The sequence below is a fragment of the Tachysurus vachellii genome, chromosome 24 (genome assembly GCF_030014155.1).
Source record: "Tachysurus vachellii isolate PV-2020 chromosome 24, HZAU_Pvac_v1, whole genome shotgun sequence".
NCBI classification, from domain to species: domain Eukaryota; kingdom Metazoa; phylum Chordata; class Actinopteri; order Siluriformes; family Bagridae; genus Tachysurus; species Tachysurus vachellii.
In genome coordinates, this window is record NC_083483.1 from 6,888,863 (window position 1) to 6,910,066 (window position 21,204).

A 21,204-nucleotide genomic window follows, 5' to 3' on the forward strand; every position below is an offset into this window, starting at 1 on the left:
CTACTCGTTTTTTTTTCCGGTGTTAACAATTAATCCTGTCTATTCATAATCAGACATTTCACACTGTACCTTCCTAAACCCTGACTTAACCTTCTTATTTCCATATTTGCTTCATCAACAACCCTGATTGGTTAAATATAGCACACAAACGCTTTAAATAATGCGTTTATTAGTATCTTAGTCTCTTAGCTAAAATCCTCCTACAGTAGGCTAACTTCCTCCTGAAACACCTAAAGCCAAGAAAAGAAAAAAAAAATCTACACACAAAAGAAAAGATAGTAAAAACAAAACTTCAACTACTGTTTACACGACATGCTGAGTCTGTACTGAGTACGGTTTCATTCTGGATTGAGTGTTTATTGTTAAGCATCTAGCTGTAACATTCTAACACCACATCGTTTTACACTGTACACAAATCACAGAGTTTCATAACCACGGGGAAAAAGCTAACCCCGCTCTTAAACTACAAGTGTGAATAGTCGGTGTTAAAGCAGGGTTTAGAGCGACAATAACCCTGGGTTAAGTTTGATTGTTTATGTAAGGAATAATACATGACAGGTTGTTCTGTTATTATCAGATTATTTTCCAGTAACACTATTTTATTTGGATCATAATCTATAAATCTTTGAACCTGTATTTTCTCATTCGTGTATATCTTTTTCAGTGAGCACGTTATCCTACTCGGGGCTGTACAGGATTCAGAGTAGTAGTAGCTGTAGTAGTAGTTTCGAGAGTGGAGATTGTCTGGACTTGGATCCTCTCAGAAGCTCAGTAGTTTAAGGAGTTAATATTCTTTTTAGCTGTCTAAACTAAATCTTATAGGTTTTTTTTTCCATGTACTCTATATATCAAAATGTATTTTCCATTATGGAAGAAACCATATGAGTCTGTAATTCTCTTGATGTCTTTGTCTCGTCTCTGTCTGCAGTTCTTGATCTCTTCACCAGTTCTTATTCATCTTTGAAATCATTTTTTCCATTGTTCAACGTTTTCCATGATCTGGATTGGAAAGCTCTTTTTCTTCGCTAAGTCTAAGTTCAGGACTGCATCTGACTTCTTGCAGTTCATCAAATTTGATTTAGAAAGCTTCTAATGCTTTAGCTATGCTCCAGATCGAATTATTTAGGTCCTTTGCTGGTGTTGACAAGTCTTTAGTCCGTGTTTTGAGATACAACAGGCATCTCATGCCACATCTGGGAATAATTCCTTTTTTAGTCCTGAAGATTAAATTATTATGCATTGGCTCAGAGATACACAAGAAACAACTAAGCAGCCAACTGTCCAATTAGGTTTGATTTTATAAAATGGTACGACTATGTGTACGAGGCTGTGTACTGCCCTGGGCAGCAGATATGAATGTATATAAACACAAATTAAAGATAGATAAGTCCTAATATAGAGAGATGCCACCGAAAGACAGCTCAATGTTATTATAGTATGTCTACATATGGTTACATAGAATAAGGACCCTTACTTACAATAACAACCACACAGAATGTATACTAGTCATTATTGTCTGTATCTTGTTTAATCTGTTTGCACAAGTTTGCACAAGTACACTTTATGTTGATTTAACATTTAACTTGAGGTTCATTTTACTTTTTAGCCCTTAGGTCTGTGTTTTCCGATGCAGCTCTGTGTCTTTAAAGAGCATACGGGTCCTGGGGGAATGCTGTTTTATTTCACTATGTACTGTTTCAGCTACTGTAAATGTGGTCAAAATGGCAATAAAAGCTTCTTGTCTTTATTATAATGTAATCTTTAGTTTTAACTGTTCCTCCCGTGTCTTTGTGGGATCTTTAATTTTCTCCAAAATTGCAAAAACATGGTGGTGGATCAGCAATGTTGAGCTTCCTCTATACTGTATGTGAACGTGTGAGAGAGATGGACTGGCATCTAATACAGGGTGTTTTCCCACATCATGCTCAGGTGTCCTTTCTGTTGTGGTACCTGTATAGGGATGTTCTTGCAATCCTGGCTTCAGCGTCGTGTGCCACGCACCCCAGATGTTAGCATGATCTTCTGGAATATATACAGAATAAAATGCTATATATTATATCATACATCCCATAATGGCTTTGGGGAATGATGATTATACATATTTGTTTATACAGTATAAGAAATCAAAAGAAATGTCCTGGGCTGTTTTACTAAGACTTAAAGGATTTGTTTTAACTCACCCTTTGTTGGGGACCAGATATTCGACACAGTGTCCCTGCTGCGTCCGGTCACCTGTCCCACCAGGCTGTACTGTTCTGGGACGCAGAAGAGCTGCTCTGTGCTGAGGACTCGTCCACAATGGACTTCACCCTCTTTGGCCAGGTCTCCCCCTCTCCTCTCAGACAGCACAGGCGAGTTGTTGTCGTAGGGAGAGACTTCGCCACTGGACGCTTTGTTGGAGTCGCTGGACGATCGGCACTCGCTCAGGGAGAGGGATGCCTCCGAATTTAACAACTCAACACTTCTGAAAAAGATGCAACGATGGAGATAATCCTCATCACTAGACTAAAACATCATATGTGTGTATGCACTGTGTGTTGTTGATGAATCCTTGGCCTTTTTTTTTTTTAGACATTCTTAGACTATTTTTAAATTTTGAATAACAGAAAAAAACAACAAAAATGTAAAGCCTTTAAAACGGCATTGTTTTGCTTTTTTTAGATCTTATATTTGAATATATTACTTTTAACATGATTGTATATAATTGTATTATTAAAAGAAAGAAACAAACGGTACAAACTGAAGTAGAACTCAACAAAGAAAAGGTGACATAAACAGTAGCTCGACATAGACATGCTGAAACATGGGAACTTTAATATGTGGAATTTTAATAGGTGGAACTTTAATAGGTGGAATTTGGTGATCAGTGGAAACACAAAACACGTGTGATGCTCAGTGCTGATGGGTAACGCAGTCCCGGGCTGGTTTGGTGTACCGTTGCCAGAAAGATTAATGGGTAGGTACAGAAAATACAAACTTTTTGCTCTAACATGCTTGTTTATAATTTCTGTCTTTAATTTAATATTTGTCTGTATGCTACTAAATGTCTTGGTTTTGTGTTTTCTTCATTTTGTCCTAATGTTAGGTATATTTTGGCCTCATCTAATAATCTTGTTCTATCTATAAACATGACTTCAGTATGTTTATTATAATTCCTTATATACTATAATAAGGACTGAAAGAATAAATTCAATCCTACTAAGTCTTACTGTAGTAAGGCTAAGCTTATTATTTTGGCTGCAATGCTACCTCTTGTCCGGCAGATGGCGATACATATCAATAAACCTATATTAGTTCTCTGGGTGTAATGGATGTGAGATGGTTCTTGTGGAAAAATTCACAATTACGATAGTAACAATTACAATACGATATGTAACTATATATATATATATATATATATATATATATATATATATATATATATATATATATATATATATATATAAAACACATAGCAGCTTTTGTCTGCATGTTTGTGTTGCAGGATGACTTACTGTGATGCCTTGCGATACATATCAATAAACCTGTATTATTTCTCTGGGTGTCATAAATGTGAGATGGTTCTTGTGGAAAAACAAAGTAACAATTGACGATTACGATAGTAACAATTAAGATACAATACGATTTTTGTTTTGTTTTGTTTTGTTTTACACATAGCAGCTTTTTTGATTTTGTCTGCATGTTCGTGTTGCAGGATGACTTACTGTGATGCCTTGCGTCGTAAGAGGTAGTCCACCACGTCAGGATCTGTCTCCAGCAAGTTCATCAGCACCTCGTTCTGCAAGTCTGCAGAGACCTGCAGGATAAAAACCACATTTTAATGCAACCCTTTAACATTTCTGCTAATTTATACGGTAGTCATCATTATAATGAATTATTCACTGACTTCATGTAGGTATTTTGCAGGGTGAGAAATGCAGAAGTGTATGTATAAGTCCTGGGAGTTAAAGTTTAAATCAAACCTTCCCCAAACATTAATACAATGTATAAATAAATACCTTATGGAATTTTTCATACATTCCACAAAGTTTTTTTTCTCAAGTTAGAGACTTAAGGGGTAAAGCACTCCATCACCAGCTGAAACCCTTCCTCCATTTACACGATGCTGCTGCTGGAGTTTTCAGTTAAGTCTCTACATTCAGGCTGAAATCAGGCCTGAAATTCATGCCAAACACACACAGCACATCTACAAGTCACTTCTATTGTCTCATAAAGGTTTTAACCAGAGTGGTCTCAATGACCTGGAGTTCAAAAGCTCATTAAAAAGATGGAATGAATGAAATAGGGTAACCGTGGGTAATAAACACTCGTGCGATGGACGTATAAAAGTAACCCGAGAGTGTGCGAGCTCTGTGGTGTGTCTCAGTGTGTACAGACTATGCACATGATCATACAGCGTATTATACGCATCCGTCTGAGGTTTTTTTTTTCTGCAGCCCTCAACCTGTTGTCAGCTTGAGAGCTGAAGATAAATCAGTGGTTATGCTGGGAAACTGATCCCTAGTCAGACTTAAGTGATTTCTTTTTAAATGTTAATTTAACTCAATGAAATGTTAATTATACAGTATGCATGCAGTTCATGCCAGGTGTTGTATAGAGCTCTTAGTGTGGTGTCCAGGCGTCCTACTTTTAAACAATTATTTCCAATCTGGTTAAGAAAAACTGATCAATTTCTATGGGCAAAATAACCCAATATAATACAGTACATTGTACACTTTTCTGGCCCCAAGCTTTAGAATCTTGTAACTTTTAAACACTGTAAATCATTAAGATTTTCAGGGCAGCATTCCATCTTAAAGTTCATTCATTCATTCATTCATTCATTCATTTTCTACCGCTTATTCTACCTCGGGTCACGGGTAGCCTGTGCCTATCTCAGGCATCATCGGGCATCAAGGCAGGATACACCCTGGACGGAGTGCCAACCCATCGCAGTGCACACACACTCTCATTCACTCACACAATCACACACTACGGACAATTTTCCAGAGATGCCAATCAACCTACCATGCATGTCTTTGGACCGGGGGAGGAAACCGGAGTACCCGGAGGAAACCCCCGAGACACGGGGATAACATGCAAACTCCACACACACAAGGCGGAGGCGGGAATCGAACCCCCAACCCTGGAGGTGTGAGGCGAACGTGCTAACCACTAAGCCACCACACCACACCACACCGCCCCCATCTTAAAGTTTCTATGCTAAATTATGTTTATTAGCAATTTAGTTTAAAGCAGAAAGCAAATTTTCTAATCAATCACACGGCCTCGTCCTGTCATTAGTAGCTGCATTTAATCACTACCGGAGTCACTAGTGAACACTAGATTAGCAATAATCAGATATCACCATCTGATACCACATTAACATGTGTTTAGCAGCCATGAAGTGTTGAAATGTTCATCAATGATATATAAATAAACTGCACAGAATTGCTTTGTCCAGAAAGCATCAAGCTTAAAGTCGTATACAGTATGATAAAAATAGCTGTTGGTGTTTCGCCGCACATGTTCACCGTTAACATATGAACACATTTAATACAGCTCCCAAATGTCACTCTGTTGTCTGTTGTGTAATTTATATTACTCAACACATTAATGCCAAGGTAAAATATAGTGGTTTTACTGTTGTCAGACAGTGGCGTTAGACTTAATACGGCTTCTTGGCACACATGGATATTGCGCAAAGCAAAAGCATTTAAGTTCAAAGTAAAAACTAACTGAGACATGACTTGGTCTAGGATGGATAAACTCCACCCTGTGTGTGTAACTGTCTAAGCAGCATTGAAATCTATAAATAATTCCAAAGATTTATGTATCTCATAAATAAAAGCATTTACTCAACTCTGAATATGGCTTTTTACCTAGCGTTGTGCAAAGGTTCGGAAGGATCCTTAAACATTCACTCACTCTCTACCGCTTATCCGAACTACCTCGGGTCACGGGGAGCCTGTGCCTATCTCAGGCGTCATCGGGCATCAAGGCAGGATACACCCTGGACGGAGTGCCAACCCATCACAGGGCACACACACACACTCTCATTCACTCACACAATCACACACTACGGACAATTTTCCAGAGATGCCAATCAACCTACCATGCATGTCTTTGGACCGGGGGAGGAAACCGGAGTACCCGGAGGAAACCCCCGAGGCACGGGGAGAACATGCAAACTCCACACACACAAGGCGGAGGCGGGAATCAAACCCCCAACCCTGGAGGTGTGAGGCAAACGTGCTAACCACTAAGCCACCGTGCCCCCCATCCTTAAACATTGAAATAGAATTACATGAAACTACTGCATATGACTAACATTTCTCTGACCTCTAGCTTTATTTTATTAGTACACTTCAATTACTCCCTGGATGTGAATAAAATATAAAAAAAAACAATGCATTATGTGGGAACAAATGGAAATTGTTCTTCTCTTATAATTTGTGTATAAAATAGAATGTAAACGTATACTACAATAAGTCAATCCAAACCAATAACACTCGTTAACACAAACGTCAGGAAAAGAATAGAAGTATGTTTCATATATCAGTACCTCTTGCACTGTATATGCAAAAATACTCCTTCTCTTTTAATGTACAACCAACTTCACAATTATTGGAACAAGCAAGGTTGGTTATAGCTTTAGGTTGTATTTAGCTTTACAGTAATGACATTCGAGTTTGAAAGAAGATGAAAGGATGTATATGAGCCCATAGAATAGAATTTCTGCTTTTATTTCCAGGTATTTACATATGGATGTGTCACCACATGGCTTCTGTTTCCATGCATTTTATTATTGGATGTTGGGGTTTTTATTTTGCGTGTGTTTGTTTTGGTACCCAGTCAGTGAATGTCTAGTCATTGTCTAGCACTGGGCTTCACATCTGAAGACCAACATGAAGACCAGAGAAGTGTCTATGTGAGAAAAGCAAGCCATTCTGAAGCTGAAACAATGCACAAGCATTATGTATAGCTAATATAAGAATTTGCCCTGAATATGCTCACAAAAGAAAGAAACCACTGGTGTACTAACAACCATACATCAAACAGGTCAGCCAGGTAAAAAAGACAACAGCAGTTGATGACATAAGTATAGTGAGAGCTATATTTGAATGCATTTTGTTGCTCACCATGAAAAGTTCCTCATAGCTTGCGATCATCCTCTGTACCACAGCGATGACGGTCGTGGACTCCTCGGCCCGCGCTGAGCTCTGAACGCTGAACTCTTTATCTGAACTTTTCTGTTTGTGCAGCAGGTTTGGCCCAAAGATGGTGGCCAAGTTGATTGACGTCATCTTGTTTCCTGTAACCTGTAACAAACAAACATAAAATATATATTCTTTATATATATATATATGATAGATTATAATTTATATATATGTATATAATATACATTGTTACATCTCCCCCCTCACACTTCGTTACTGAGCTAATGGACTGTTTACACAAATGGACGTTATTGCACTAATGGACTATTACACAAACTACTGTATGCTCACTTGCACACTTGCTCTCTTTTTTTTTGCATTGCTGCTCACCATTGCCCTATCATTGTATATATCTACCTGATTTCTGTTTATAGTAACAGCAATATATTATACTAATAGCCATATATTTAGTTTATAGCACGTACCATTCTGTAAATTTCAGTTTAATACTAATAGCCATCTGCATTATATTCATAGTACATATATATTCATCTGCATATTATATTCATAGTACATATATATTCATCTGTATATTATATTCATAGTACAGATTTATCTGTATATTATATTCATAGTACATACACATCTGTATATTATATTCATAGTACATATTTATCTGTATATTATATTCATAGTACAGATTCATCTGTATATTATATTCATAGTACATACACATCTGTAAATTACTGTTTATAGCAATAGCCATATATTTTGTTACATCCTTCTGTAAATTTCAGTTATAATTATAGCCATCTGTTTATGTTCATCGTACACACACATCTGTAAATCACTTCATATTACAATTTTATTTAACTTATTTAACTTATCTAAATCTTGTAAAAACTATATCCTGCACTTGCTGCTATTGCACTCTGGATAGACCTAAACTGCATTTCGTTGCCTTGTACTTGTATGTGTGTAATGACAATAAAGTTGAATCTAATCTAATCTAATCTAATCTAATCGAATCTAATGAGAGAGAGAGAGAGAGAGAGAGAGAGAGAGAGAGAGAGAGAGATTCTTATGCATGTCTATCATCTTGAAATATACATGTCATTCATTGCATTTTGGGACGTGAATCTTAGTAATATCCTTGTGTGAAGGGAGAGAAATATTATACTTGATCGCTGTACTATGATTTTGTAATTACATTATTAAAGGTTCCTTTAAAGCCACACAAGGATTAAGACTTTAACATTGTCACTACAACTCCATGAACTCACCAAGATTAATTTTTTCTCACAACACAAAGAAGATTAAGTGTGTGTGTGTGTGTGTGTGTGTGTGTGTGTGTGTTGGGGTGGGCAGGGGGTTGGGAGGGAATCTTTGAGTGTGTATTATGCATGTCTTACAAATCTTACAATTCTAGTGACTGCAGTAAGACTAGCCATCTCTACAGAACTACTAAACAAAATACCACCTTTATTTTACTCTTAGGAACCTAACTAACTCACACACTCGCACACTACCCTGCTTCCTTTCCCATAATCTCTCACTGGGTCTCAGTGGGAACACGAGTGTGATGAAAATGTTCATCAGTGTTCCCCTCCTGAGCGTGAAATGAGTCCGGTTTCCTGTGCAGATAGGCATGTGGGAAAGTACACTGAGAGCACAGGCAGGATTGGGAGTGTTTAGGAACAGACCAAGCATCTGAGAGTCTACATCATGATGCCTGATTTTCTACAGATTAACAATGAAGCAATGAAGAACTAAAGCATGGGTCTCCGCTACATTATGCAGTGCAAACACAAAGAAAAAATAAACCCAGATTACAACACAAAAACTGTATTGTGTGTGTGTGAGAGTGTGTGTGTGTAGCTTGCTACTACATGTAACATGGAAATATCTGTGGAACAGAATAAGGCATTTGATCAAACTATGTGATCAAACCAAGTGTATATTGTATGTCTGAGGGAAAAAGCCTAGTTCTAATGCTAGACTCCTCGGTCTCATCACTCCTCCATCTTTATTGAATAGCAGACCAAACATGGAATGGCAACCAGATACTGTTACAATTGAGAAAAAAACAATATACTGTATGGCCAAATGTTTGTGGACACTTCACCTGTCTGTACTTGGTGAACATCCAGGCTTAGTCCCCTGTCCTAAGATCCACACTTCTGGTATTATTATTTTTTTTTGTCTCATCAACCTTATTGACCAGATCTTGGTCCTTGTGACTGTTTTATCTCTTTCAAATACCCCAAGCATCTTTAAGGTCTGACACCACTTGGGAAACCCACCAGACTAAAAGCATATTCTACATAACACTAAACCTGCAATTACATCGAGTGCAGACGCAACATTGAAAATCCAGGAAATTTTGTAACTAAGACACACCTCTTTTTACGCAAACTCCGCCCAATGTATCACAACTTTCTATGTAACTATTGAATACTGTGCTTCCGTTGCGTAGACATGTTATGAAAGTGGCAACTTGGTGGACCTGGGATTCAAACCCAAGACCTTCCGATCAGTAGTAGTACACCTTAACCACTGAGCTACCACATCCCCAAATAACAATATTACCAAATTACCAAATTACCAAATTACAGTATATCTCAACTCAGTATTGCCCTAAACAGTATGTCTAAAATAAATGTCGTAATTAAGAACCGACTGTCAATCTGTTTTAGGTAAAAACTAATATTTACTAATGCCTGTTTAGAATATTTCCATGGAAGCACCACAGAGGCAGGCTGATAAATTCAGACCAGGTGGTTCAATTAGTGCTCATTTAGTCTCAAATGTAGGCTGACAGTTAAACTGGCCTCCACTGCAGACTGTGAGTATCAGTTTCACGCTGCCTACAGTACATAACTATGCACTGAGGCCATGTTACTAAATAGCTTTTAAATCAGACATCGAAATTCATGCATTTTCCAGATGTTTTGCAAGAGCCAATCTCTACTGATTGACCCACGGTGGTCTATAAATGACATTGTTGGCTCAACAGCTCACACTAATCTGCTTCTTAGCTCTTAGCAACTGCCCTCGAAGATCGTTCATGTATTGCAGTAATCCCCAAAAAATTCAACACAACAATCTGTGCTATCTGTGAAGGCTATTATTCTATCAGGTAGGTAAATGTATGAATACGAGAGTTGTGATCGCTATATTAGTTCTACACCTCACCTCCTGTCCATCTTTGTCGTATCCGTTTTGAGCGTGCTGAGCCACGATGTGCAGAAACTCCAGCAGCCGCTGCAGGGTGTCGCTGTTACAAGGCGGCAGCAGGTACACAAGCAGCTGTGTGACTAACTGCTGGTCTTCTGGGTCCAGCACTATTAAGAATGAAATCCAGGGTCAGAGATTAAAGATGGCATAGGTTTTGTAATCTAGATCTAACCTATACATTTCGTGTAAGCGATCAGAATGTTGCGACTGCCAGAGAGCCAGAACTGCTCAGCTTTCACTGTGAGTTGTTTCGGATAAATACTTCCTCCCAATGCATACGTTTAGAAAATTCTACTGATTCGTATTAACTGAATTACTGTAGTATTCTGCATTGGTATTTCTACAGTAGGTCTAGGTTTATAGGTTTCCCAGTTCTAATTTTTGTGATATTTTTGGGAACTTAGCCAGCATTTCCAGAGCACCACATAAACTAACATAAATTCTACTTTAACATTGAATTTTTTTTTTTCAGTTAAATCTTTCATTTTTGTTTTTCTTCTCAGTGATAAAATAAAGTTTTTTCATTTTGTAGTTTCGTAGAAACACAATAACAACCGTTTTTCAGATTTATGTTACTACGACAAAATAAACATTTGTTAAATCCGTGTTGAACTACTTAATTTTTACATATTACATTGACTTGATTTCATCTTCCATCACATTATTCCAGTTGTTGTTTTTTTTTATTCTAAGCTTGTCTGGGTTAACTTTAGCCTGATTTAGTTCTCTCGGTGAAGGAGCTGCTGAGGAAAAAGGTTGTAGCCATGTAGGTTTCTCACATGTGGTGTTAATGAAGGCAGTGTAGAGCTCTTTGGTGAGCAGCGGGTCAGCCATGTCCCGGAGGAATTCCTTCAGAAGCGCGGCCACGTCATGGACACTGTGTTCCTCATCCAGCTGCACGTCCACACCACGGTCAAACTCCTCCCGTAACTGGGGCAGAGGAATCGTATTCAAATCTCATTAAAAGATTTACAAATAAAAAACAAAAGACAAAAGTCAAAAGACAAAATTAACGTTACAGCAATTTGATGTTGCCTTCACGTCCTTCTACCGGTTAAAGAACTATTTTACTGGATTTTTAGCAAAAAGAAAATGCCTTTAATGTTGGATACTTGAGGCATCTCAGAACGAACAAATAACAGGTGAAGTGGTACAATGCGTAAGTTGATCGTTTTAGAATTATACGGTCATTTCCGATTCATTAACCTGATTGGTTGAGCAAGAGTGCCAAGATTCCCTTGAACCACACCAGGATGCTTCACTGTGTGTATCATTCAGTTCGTCTGGGTTCGCCATATAAAATTCCACTTCCTAATTCGAAACGGTTACTACAGTAGCGTTAGTGTTGCAACATCATCCTGGACATGGCAAATGATAAATTTCAGGAATCTGAAATATGAAAGCTTCTCAGATGAAGAAGAAAAGGCAGAAGGCATGGCAATTTTCCCCCTAAGCACCTTTAACGGGAAGGAAGAAAAAAATCAACAGGCTAGCTAGCTGACAGCTATAAAGAGTGAAGGTGGCTTCTGTGGGATCAATTTCCACTTCTTCGTCTTCCGGCTTTTCCCGTTAGAGGTCTCCACAGCGATTCATCTGTTTCCACCTAACTCTACTCTCGCACCATTTACCTTCACGTCCTCTTTTAACACATCCATATATCTCCTCTTTGGCCTTCCTCTTGACCTGGCAGCTCAATCTCCAACATCCTTCTACCAATATAACCATCTCAATCCTCTGTACATGTCCATCTCAATCTAGCTTCTCTGACCTTGTCCCCAAAACAGCCAACCTGAGCTGTCCCTCTGATGTGCTCATTCTTAATCTGTCCCGAAGACTGAACTTACTACAACACTTACTACAAGTAAGTGTTGGGGTACAAATAAGCCTAGAATTACTTAGACAAAGGAGTAAATATATTTGCTCACAATGGTATTAGTAACACACACACACAGGATTTTACACTGTGACACATGAACATGCCTTTATAAATCCATGTCTGTTCTTATTCTTTCTATTGTTTGTCTTATAAAACCTTTCTTATTTGACAAGGCCTCTGTAACACGGCCGGTCTGCGGCTTTTCGACAGAATTTCTAGATAAACAGCTTGTCGACACTACACACATGTACTAAGACTCACTTTGAGCACAAAGAATTCTCCTTAAAGACTGGAACGGTTCACTACAGTTGACTAGAATGTTCATGCCTTGCTAATCAAAGAATGTGTGTGATTTAGACCAGCGAACACCATAAAGCAGAACATGCTCTAGGGAGCACGGATGAAACAAGTCGACACAAAGACGAGCTAAGTGAAGCGTCCAGGCAAAAAACGGTCGAAAATGGAACACTTCCATTATGAAGGACGAAAGATGAATGACAACTTTCTGGAAAAGTTAGCTTTTGCATTCTGTTTCGCACTGTAAAAAAAACACAGGTGGGTTATAATCCCCTCCCACACAGAGACACGGTCCAGCAAAACATACGACAACAAATAAAGAAAGGAGCTTCAATCGCTTAGTATAAAGTGCAATAAGCAGGTAGAAAGAAATACTTTGTTTACACTATAAATTGAAACGTTAGGATCAACACTGCTGGTAATTGGATGAAAAATAAATACTAATAAAAATAAAAAATTGTTAACATCGTTGTTAGCTTGTGAAATAAATGCAACTCCCCACAATATATTTTGTAGCTTTGAAGTTTATTGTCTCAAACTGACAGCCAACAGTGTCCTGACTAATTTTATATCAGACTTGCGGTGATAAAATAATTCATTCGTTTATACTGATTGGAAATGTCTACTGAGTCGATTTCTATTCCGACAGCATTACAGAACGTGAACTGGTAAAAAGAGTTTACCGTGTATAACATTGTGTACTGTTATGCATGTACTGTATGTATCTTTTGTTCCTTTTCGTCTATTCAGCTTCTTTTTTTTTTTTTTTTTGCTGTTTTTTTGGTGAGTCCAAAAAAAAACCTGCATAACAACTGTGTGACCCTTTCTGTGCTGTTTCTCCCATCGCTCATCCAACAGGTTCTTCACACAGCGCTCGCTTTCCTGTTTCTTTTGCAATTTGATTCTGATGCGCCCTGGAACCCGGTGATATTTGTTTACTTTAATGAAATAAGATCGCTGTTTGCATTAAGGTGATGTTTTCATCAGAGTACTGAGAGTGTACACCAAGCAAAGCATCTCTGTATTCACCGAAAAGAAAGAGCTTGAGGGCATGTTTAGATCCAGAGCAATTGTACAACTTGTTTAAAAGAAGCGGAAGGAAAAAAATACCATACATAAAACGAGGCAAGTTGGCAGCTTTGTGAATGAAAGATAAAATCAGCTGAAAAATCAGCAAAAAAAGAAAAAGGATGTCTGTGATGGGGAAATCCGCCATCTGATTTTTTTTATCATGTGTTTCATCAGCATAAAAAGGCATGGCACGCTCACTGGCGTCACACATGAGTCTCTCTGACCGGCCTAATTTAGAAACGATGATAAAAATGACTAATTTTAAGCCACATGATCATGTAGAATTACCAAAAAAAATAAAAATTGTCTTAGAAAACTATGTATTTTAAACATCACCATGTACCTGGAAACCTGCTCACTAATTATTAAAGATGCTGTATGTAACATTTAAAAGTTTTTGGCTGTAAGAATGCTATCATTTTTAAAATATGTTAATAAAATAAAACAGCAGTTTACAGTATAATGCTACTATGTAATAAAGCAGGCTACTTTTAATGCCATCCCATGAGGCATGTCTTGTTGATATTTTGTCACCGCAGGCATGCTCTTTAAATTACAGACCGCTTCTTTAAGGTGAATTTGAACAGTGAAATCTGAAGTGTTGAGCAAGATTCGTGCTTCCTACCTGCCTCACTCTTTTCTTTGAGCTGCCCACTCTAAATATCCCCACCGTCTGTAGACCTGAGTGGGAGAAAAAAAGAAGAATGAAGTCATGTGTACACAATTTGGAATTTTTTTTACATCACGCATAGGTGTGAAAGTTCGGAGCATGCGTACCATACTTCTCAAGGTGCTGGCAGCAGCTGTCCAGCACACGTGGCACCTGCCTGTAGATGGGGTTTAGACTCAGCCTCTTGTCCTGCTGCTTCTCCTTCTTGCTGGCTGTCTCAGCCGGCAGCGAGAGCTGCAGCGCCTCCAGCAGACGTGACTGATTGTCATCCAAATCCGTGATGGAGTCCACAGACATGCCACCCTACCCAAGACATTAAAATCATCATGTCTGTCAAGCTTTTTTCCCCCCAAAGTTTCATTTATCTGCCAAGTCTCTGTTTTTTTTAGTTAAAATAATGACCGACATAGGGGGCACGGTGGCTTAGTGGTTAGCACGTTTGCCTCACACCTCCAGGGTTGGGGGTTCGATTCCCGCCTCCACCTTGTGTGTGTGGAGTTTGCATGTTCTCCCCGTGCCTCGGGGGTTTCCTCCGGGTACTCCGGTTTCCTCCCCCCGGTCCAAAGACATGCATGGTAGGTTGATTGGCATCTCCGGAAAATTGTCCCTAGTGTGTGATTGCGTGAGTGAATGAGAGTGTGTGTGTGTGCCCTGTGATGGGTTGGCACTCCGTCCAGGGTGTATCCTGCCTTGATGCCCGATGACGCCTGAGATAGGCACAGGCTCCCCGTGACCCGAGGTAGTTCGGATAAGCGGTAGAAAATGAATGAATGAATGAATGAATGACCGACATTTAAATAAGCTTGTGTACAGACCAAAAATATATGTATATACACTCCCTGTCCTCTTTATTAGGTCAAAAGCTTCAGGTAATGTTCACATGAAACATCAGAATGAAGATAAAAGTGTGATCTCTGCACTCTGATCTTTCATGCCATGGTTGTTGGTGCACGTTGGGCTGGGTTGAGTATTTCAGAAGCTGCTGATCTCCTGGGATTTTCACACACTCACAGTCTCTAGAGTTTACGCAAAATGGCGTGAATGAGGGTTCAGTTAATACAAGAGGACAGAGGAGAATTCAAAGTCTGGTCTGAGCTGACAGGAAGTATATAGTAACACAAATAAGTTGTGTTTTTTACAGCCATGGTGTGCAGGAAAGCATCAGTGTCTCAAGATTCTGGATTCCTCTAGAAACAGATTCAATTCAGTGTTGCAATTTTGCAAAAGGGTTTTCATTTGACTCACTGATATATTATATAAAGAATCTGATTTAGTATGCTAATTAATAAAAGAGGATAATAATCAGCATCCTAAGCTACGTCTCAAATGGTGTATTTTGTGTAATTTAAGACTGAGTATCCTGTTAACACTTAAAATCCTGAATGAGATAATGACTGTGTCAGTAATATTCCACTGAGGCTCTAAAGCTTAGACTGTGTATAACTAAAAGTAGGCAGTAAAAGCCAGGACATTTGGAGGTTTCTTTTTTTAATTCGTAGTTGTCCCTGTGGAGGCAGTTGTGGTCAGTCAGGTGAGTAATTACGAAATAAATAGACTGCAGTGCAGATCTGAGCCGTGGCTCTCGAGCGCATGTATTAACAATCCAGTGAAATATATGTTTGTTGTCCTGTAACCAAAGCTCTGGATCTGCTCTGGCTCCAACACCTAATCATTATTATGAGCTTCGATTCATCTGTATCTTATTATTATGCTGTTTGTTTAGCGTCTCTGCTGAGAAACACACTTGTGTAACAGCTGGATGTACACAGTGAAGGACAAACTGAACTGCCAAGCTTACACCACTCCCAAGACTACACAGGTACAAACAAGCTCCTATTCCACCTTCAAAATTGTCCTGCTGGTGAGTTTGCTGGGTCTCCTGAGGTTTACAGAGGCCTTTGGAATGCATGTAAGTGAGCTATTGTGCTGCTAAAAAAGGGAGGTGGATGATTTAAAGTTGAAATTCCACTGACGCTGTCTAAATTGCCCTGTGTTTCACAAGAGCTTCATTTCCATGCTGTAGTACCAGGCAAATTCTTTTGGACTTTGAAACTGCTTCACTGATTATCTGGCTCTGGTTTTCAGTTGTGGTATAGTTTCTAGTCCAATAGATGCCATAGTTGGCTAATAAGGTTTTTGACACTGTCCATGTTTCTGTTTACTCTCTGGGTGTTTTTTTGTTCTACACCCAGATCTTCTCAGTTCCCCATGAAAAGTCTATAGCTCATTCTGCACTGGCCATGACGCCTAATCCTCGCTATCTCGCTGTCTCCTGACCTGGCCTGACTTTACATCCAAAATCGATCGTGTCTTATTATTTGAGGTAGTCTACAGCAGTGGTCCCCAACCTTTTTACATTGTTTTAATAATTTAAATGTAATTGTATTTAAACATGCCTTCAAAATAAAATACAGTTGCACCAAAAAATGATTATAAAGTGATTTAACATTTTAACTCCCTAGAACGCTAAATCAATGGGAACCCTGAGCTTGTTTCTTTGCAACGAGACGGTTCCATCTGGGGGTAATAGGAGACAATGACACCCGAAGTGTGTTGCTTATGTCCAGTTTATTCCGTTGTTTTGTTTTGGTTGCTGTCACTGCAGAAAACCCCGCTTCACCCAGATAGGATGTCGGAAATGGCAATAGGGATTTAAGTGCTGTGGTGACAATCTCAGTGTATTCCGCCATGAATTTAATGCAGAACACTGGCAGAGATTCTAACGACGTTTGTTTCGTACTCATTTTTGCTAATTTGTGGGTTCAATTTGAGCAAAAACAATATACACGTACACCAAGTACTGTTAAACATGAGCAAGTACCGGTGAACAGAGAGAAGAGCGATATACACCTCCTCTCCACCAAAGATACAACGCCACTGCCGTTTGCAGCCGCTCAGCTCCAGACGTCACCTAAAACCGCCCTGATATTTCGCGTATGCACGGTATTGGTGCGGCTTTAGGTGACGTCTCTCAGCTCCCGGTTAACCTCTCGTCCATGGAAAGTCGCAAAAAACCCGAGAGAAATACACCACAGTAAATAAAATGGAAATGATTTAATGTTCCTTGGGCGGCCCAGTACCATTTGGTCCACGGACCGGTACCGGTCCGCGCCCCGGGGGTTGGGGACCACTGGTCTACAATACCTTAAATAACCACTCTGTACGTTGAGCAGAAAGGTATCTCATAGCTCACACCAAATCTTGAGGTAGATGGCCTACAAAATAAGAGGACCACACTGGGGTCCAAACTTGTCAGCCAAGAACAGTAAACTTTGACAAACACGAAACTGGAAATCTAAACATCGCCCGGACCATCCAGTTTCGTCAAATATACTATCAATATTATATTTTGTATTGTTTCTAGACAGAAACCATGCCCTTGTGTGTGGTACACAGCAGAAATAGAACTCAAATATAATATTACGTTTGGCGTGCATCAACCATGCCACCATGTCCTTACCATGTCTGGTGCATAAAATGGGATTTATTTATTCCTATGCTCTGATCCTGATCCTAAAATCTGTTCCTGACCACAGCTCCAACTCTGCTGGTGTCATCAGACTTTCCTCTGACTCTATCTCTAGTTTAGCTGTGTTTTGCTTTCCTTTACCGGTGTAAAAATATCCAAAAGATGTCTTTTTTATTTAGTGTAAGTCATTTTCATGCATTTCCAACTGTGGTTCTGAGTTGTTCTATTTTTAATGAGCTCAAGTCCCAAGTTCTTGTCTACTGCTTCCTGAGTCTTTTTTTTCTTCTTTTTTTCTCCAGAATTCCAGGATTATCCAAAATATAAAAATCTATATTTTTATTTATTTCATTAAAAAAAAAGGTATTCTGATTAAAGAATTTATCTTAAATATTTAATATTTACTATTACATTTCTAGCTCCCTAATGTAAACAAATGTGTGATATTGAGCTTCGTTATAAAAAAACGAATTTTCCTCATGCTTAATTTGTCGCATAATTAAAGCATGTGTTCAGACAGCACTCTACAATGGATCAGAAGGTTTTGCACAAACTTGTGGATTCTATGCAGAGCTCGAGTGCACACTGTCATTAAAGCCGAAATGTGATCGAACTAAATACTCAGAAACACTGAAATCATGTCAATAGTTTATAACATAATTATAATAATTTAATATTTTAATAATGAATTTAATAATTTAATAATGAAGCTCTCCCGCGGAGTGAGGAAGAGGTGGACAGTTGAAGTGTCCAATGGAGTTATGAGATTTGCGCTCAAGCTATTTTCAAGACTTTAGATTGGTTAATAACTTGTAAAAATAACAGACCCACGTGGGGACTGACCAATAGCATCAATATGTGAAAAAATATGAAATTGACCAAATTTGGACATACGAGGTTTCCGCCCGACAGCGACGATATGCTAGAAGTGTGTTTAAAGGCTCCTGCAATATTTTTTTACAAACCGTGGAGAAGTGTCTGAGAAGAATCAGACACTTGGTGACAAAACTGTGGAATAAACAACCATGTGACTGTCTATACAACTCAGATAGTAGTTAAGCAGTTTCATTGCTCTGAAATCTGCCACCTTTTATAAAGTCTGATGTAATCTGACTGTCCTCACCCTCCTGCGAGCACGGGGTGCGGCTTCGGGCGTGTTGGATGACGTTGACTCGTTGGCCGTCTCTGAGGTGGAGCTGAGCGATGAGTTGCTGCTGGAAAGCTCCTTAGTGGGTCGGCGGGTAGCAAACTGCAGGATGGAGGACACCAGGTCACTCGGGTCTCTCTGCTCCTCCCTCTGACCCTCTTGACGCTGACGCTGGGTTCGGTCGTTGGTGATCACCTGTGATAAGGAGATGCCAAACGCCTGTGGGGCGTTTTCTGAGACAACAGGATGGAAAAATAAAAAAGCAGCTGATATAACAAAGTTGTTTAAATGGGCAATAATAAACCGTGTACAGAGAAATAAATGATACCAAGCAGCAAACGTTTGTATGTCCATTGGATTTCAAATTACATTCACATTTACGGCATACAGTATGGCAGACATCCTTATCCAGAGCGACATTTCATACGACTGAGTTAAGGGCCTTGTTCTGGGGCCCAGCAGTTGTAGCTAAATGAAAACAAGTAGAAATTTTATTACATTTATTTTTAGAATTGAAAAACATTATCAATTAAATGTTGGTGTGTCTCACACCGAGACAGCGATTCAAAATATATGGCGTAAAACAAACGGCAAACAATTATACTTCAAACACGCTCCTAGCAGGTTTGTCAGACTTTCTCCAGAAGTAGCACAAGTAACCTTTTACGCTCAATAGACATCACACAGCTTTGGTATAAATGTTTTCTCTTCTTTATTTAAACAAAAGAAAGTCACGACCCTTCTAACATCCAAGAGATGAATAACATCACGTTCTGAACACGATGAACACTGTTGGAAGCTATTTGTTATCAATTAGAAATGTCAGGACAAACCGTCTCTTCTCTTGTAGATCTAGGGAGAAAAGTTTAAATGCTGTCAGGCAGAAGCAAGCAGGTTAAACGATCAGAAAAAAACTGGTGTACTGCACCTCAAACTACTGTATAGTGTGAATCTGTATCTCATTCGGTGTATTTACACATTTATCAGTCTGAATTAATTCAATCTGAATGAAGATTTAACATAAACCATAAACCCTGAAATCCCATTTTAATATTAATTTACATGTGAATTACATACAATTACTGTACATTCCCAACAATCATTGGTCTGTCATTATATGTGCCATGTAAGTTATTTTTAAACTGACTGAGAAAACAGTCTGATTTAAGCGTTCACATGGTAGATTTTTTAAAATCTGGATTATTTCAGATCCACATCACCTCTTTTCATCTGATCCGATTGTGATTTCAGATCGAGTTCATTCGTATCGGTTGAGGTGTTCTGATGTTGTCATTTCGGTCCGATTTAGCCATCAGTCCGATTACTAACAAATAATTCGGATGCATGTAAACATCCTGAAGCGTCATTTAAGCTTCTGAACTAGCAGATATTAGGATGATTTTAACTACTTTATTAGCCAGTGGCGTCATGCACCTATCTTTTTTAAGGGGGGCAAAACAAAAACGTGATGTTGAGAGAAATATGGATTCTGACCCATGAGCTTTTCAGGTACGAGGGGTTTTTTGGCGACAACAAAAAATAACGTGCAGCTACAAGCCTGCGGCCGCACACAGATCCAGCAATGCAGCATCTGCAGCGTAGCAGTGATTACCGCCTATTGCATTGTGTTAGGATTATGTGTCATTATGTTATTATCAAAACAGAGAAAATCTCCCGACAGTGACGAGGATGCAGCACAGTCTTCCTAATATTTAGAATGTAAAATCCGCTTGGCTCAACAGCCTGAAGGGTTAGGGTTAGGGCATGACACCTCTGTTATCAGTGCATCACTCCTGAATCAGGCACAGGCACGTTTTTATAATTACTGACAAAATCTGAGCAAAAAAAAAGTCGAGCACAACTTTGTTATATAATCTTACATGTAGTCACCTTAAATGCTGAACGAGAATACAGATGCTTCCCAGACATAAATATTATCTTTTAAATGCTTATTAACAAGGTTATAGCTGAAACCATGGCCAATGCCTTGCTGGGTTTTTGTCAAGGGCTTGAAACGACTCTACAGAATCAAATTTTCTCATTTCTTTAATGTAGTTAAGGAGCTTAACTACTAGCTAACTAGCTCTCTATACATTTATCCCATTTTAAATACCACCAGTTTTTCCTTTATTCAGTTAGGTTTCTTTTACCTGGTGGACTAGCAATGAAATTTAGGATGTGTCCACCAAAGTTCATAAAAAGCTCATAAGGTGGAAGACAAAATGCGAGACACTGTTTTGCTTTCACATTAGATTGAAACATACACTACTTAGCCATTGTTTTTGCGCTTCAATGTGTTTG

The 21,204-nt window shown here is 38.9% G+C and overlaps 1 protein-coding gene across 3 annotated transcripts in view; it reads right to left on the minus strand.

Annotated features, from left to right (window-relative positions):
* LOC132839662 (rho GTPase-activating protein 6) overlaps positions 1 to 21,204 on the minus strand; it is a 127,063-nt gene that overhangs the window by 4,106 nt on the left and 101,753 nt on the right. For 2 of the 3 annotated variants that reach the window (XM_060860761.1, XM_060860763.1), the window contains exons 4-12: positions 18,880 to 19,136; positions 14,398 to 14,593; positions 14,246 to 14,301; positions 11,156 to 11,306; positions 10,335 to 10,483; positions 7,122 to 7,301; positions 3,705 to 3,796; positions 2,181 to 2,464; positions 1,951 to 2,022 (exon numbers count right to left, since the gene is read on the minus strand). In XM_060860761.1, the coding sequence (XP_060716744.1) occupies positions 1,951 to 2,022; positions 2,181 to 2,464; positions 3,705 to 3,796; positions 7,122 to 7,301; positions 10,335 to 10,483; positions 11,156 to 11,306; positions 14,246 to 14,301; positions 14,398 to 14,593; positions 18,880 to 19,136 (1,437 nt within the window). The remainder of the gene's footprint in view (positions 1 to 1,950; positions 2,023 to 2,180; positions 2,465 to 3,704; positions 3,797 to 7,121; positions 7,302 to 10,334; positions 10,484 to 11,155; positions 11,307 to 14,245; positions 14,302 to 14,397; positions 14,594 to 18,879; positions 19,137 to 21,204) is intronic. The other variant, XM_060860762.1, reaches the window with a different exon arrangement.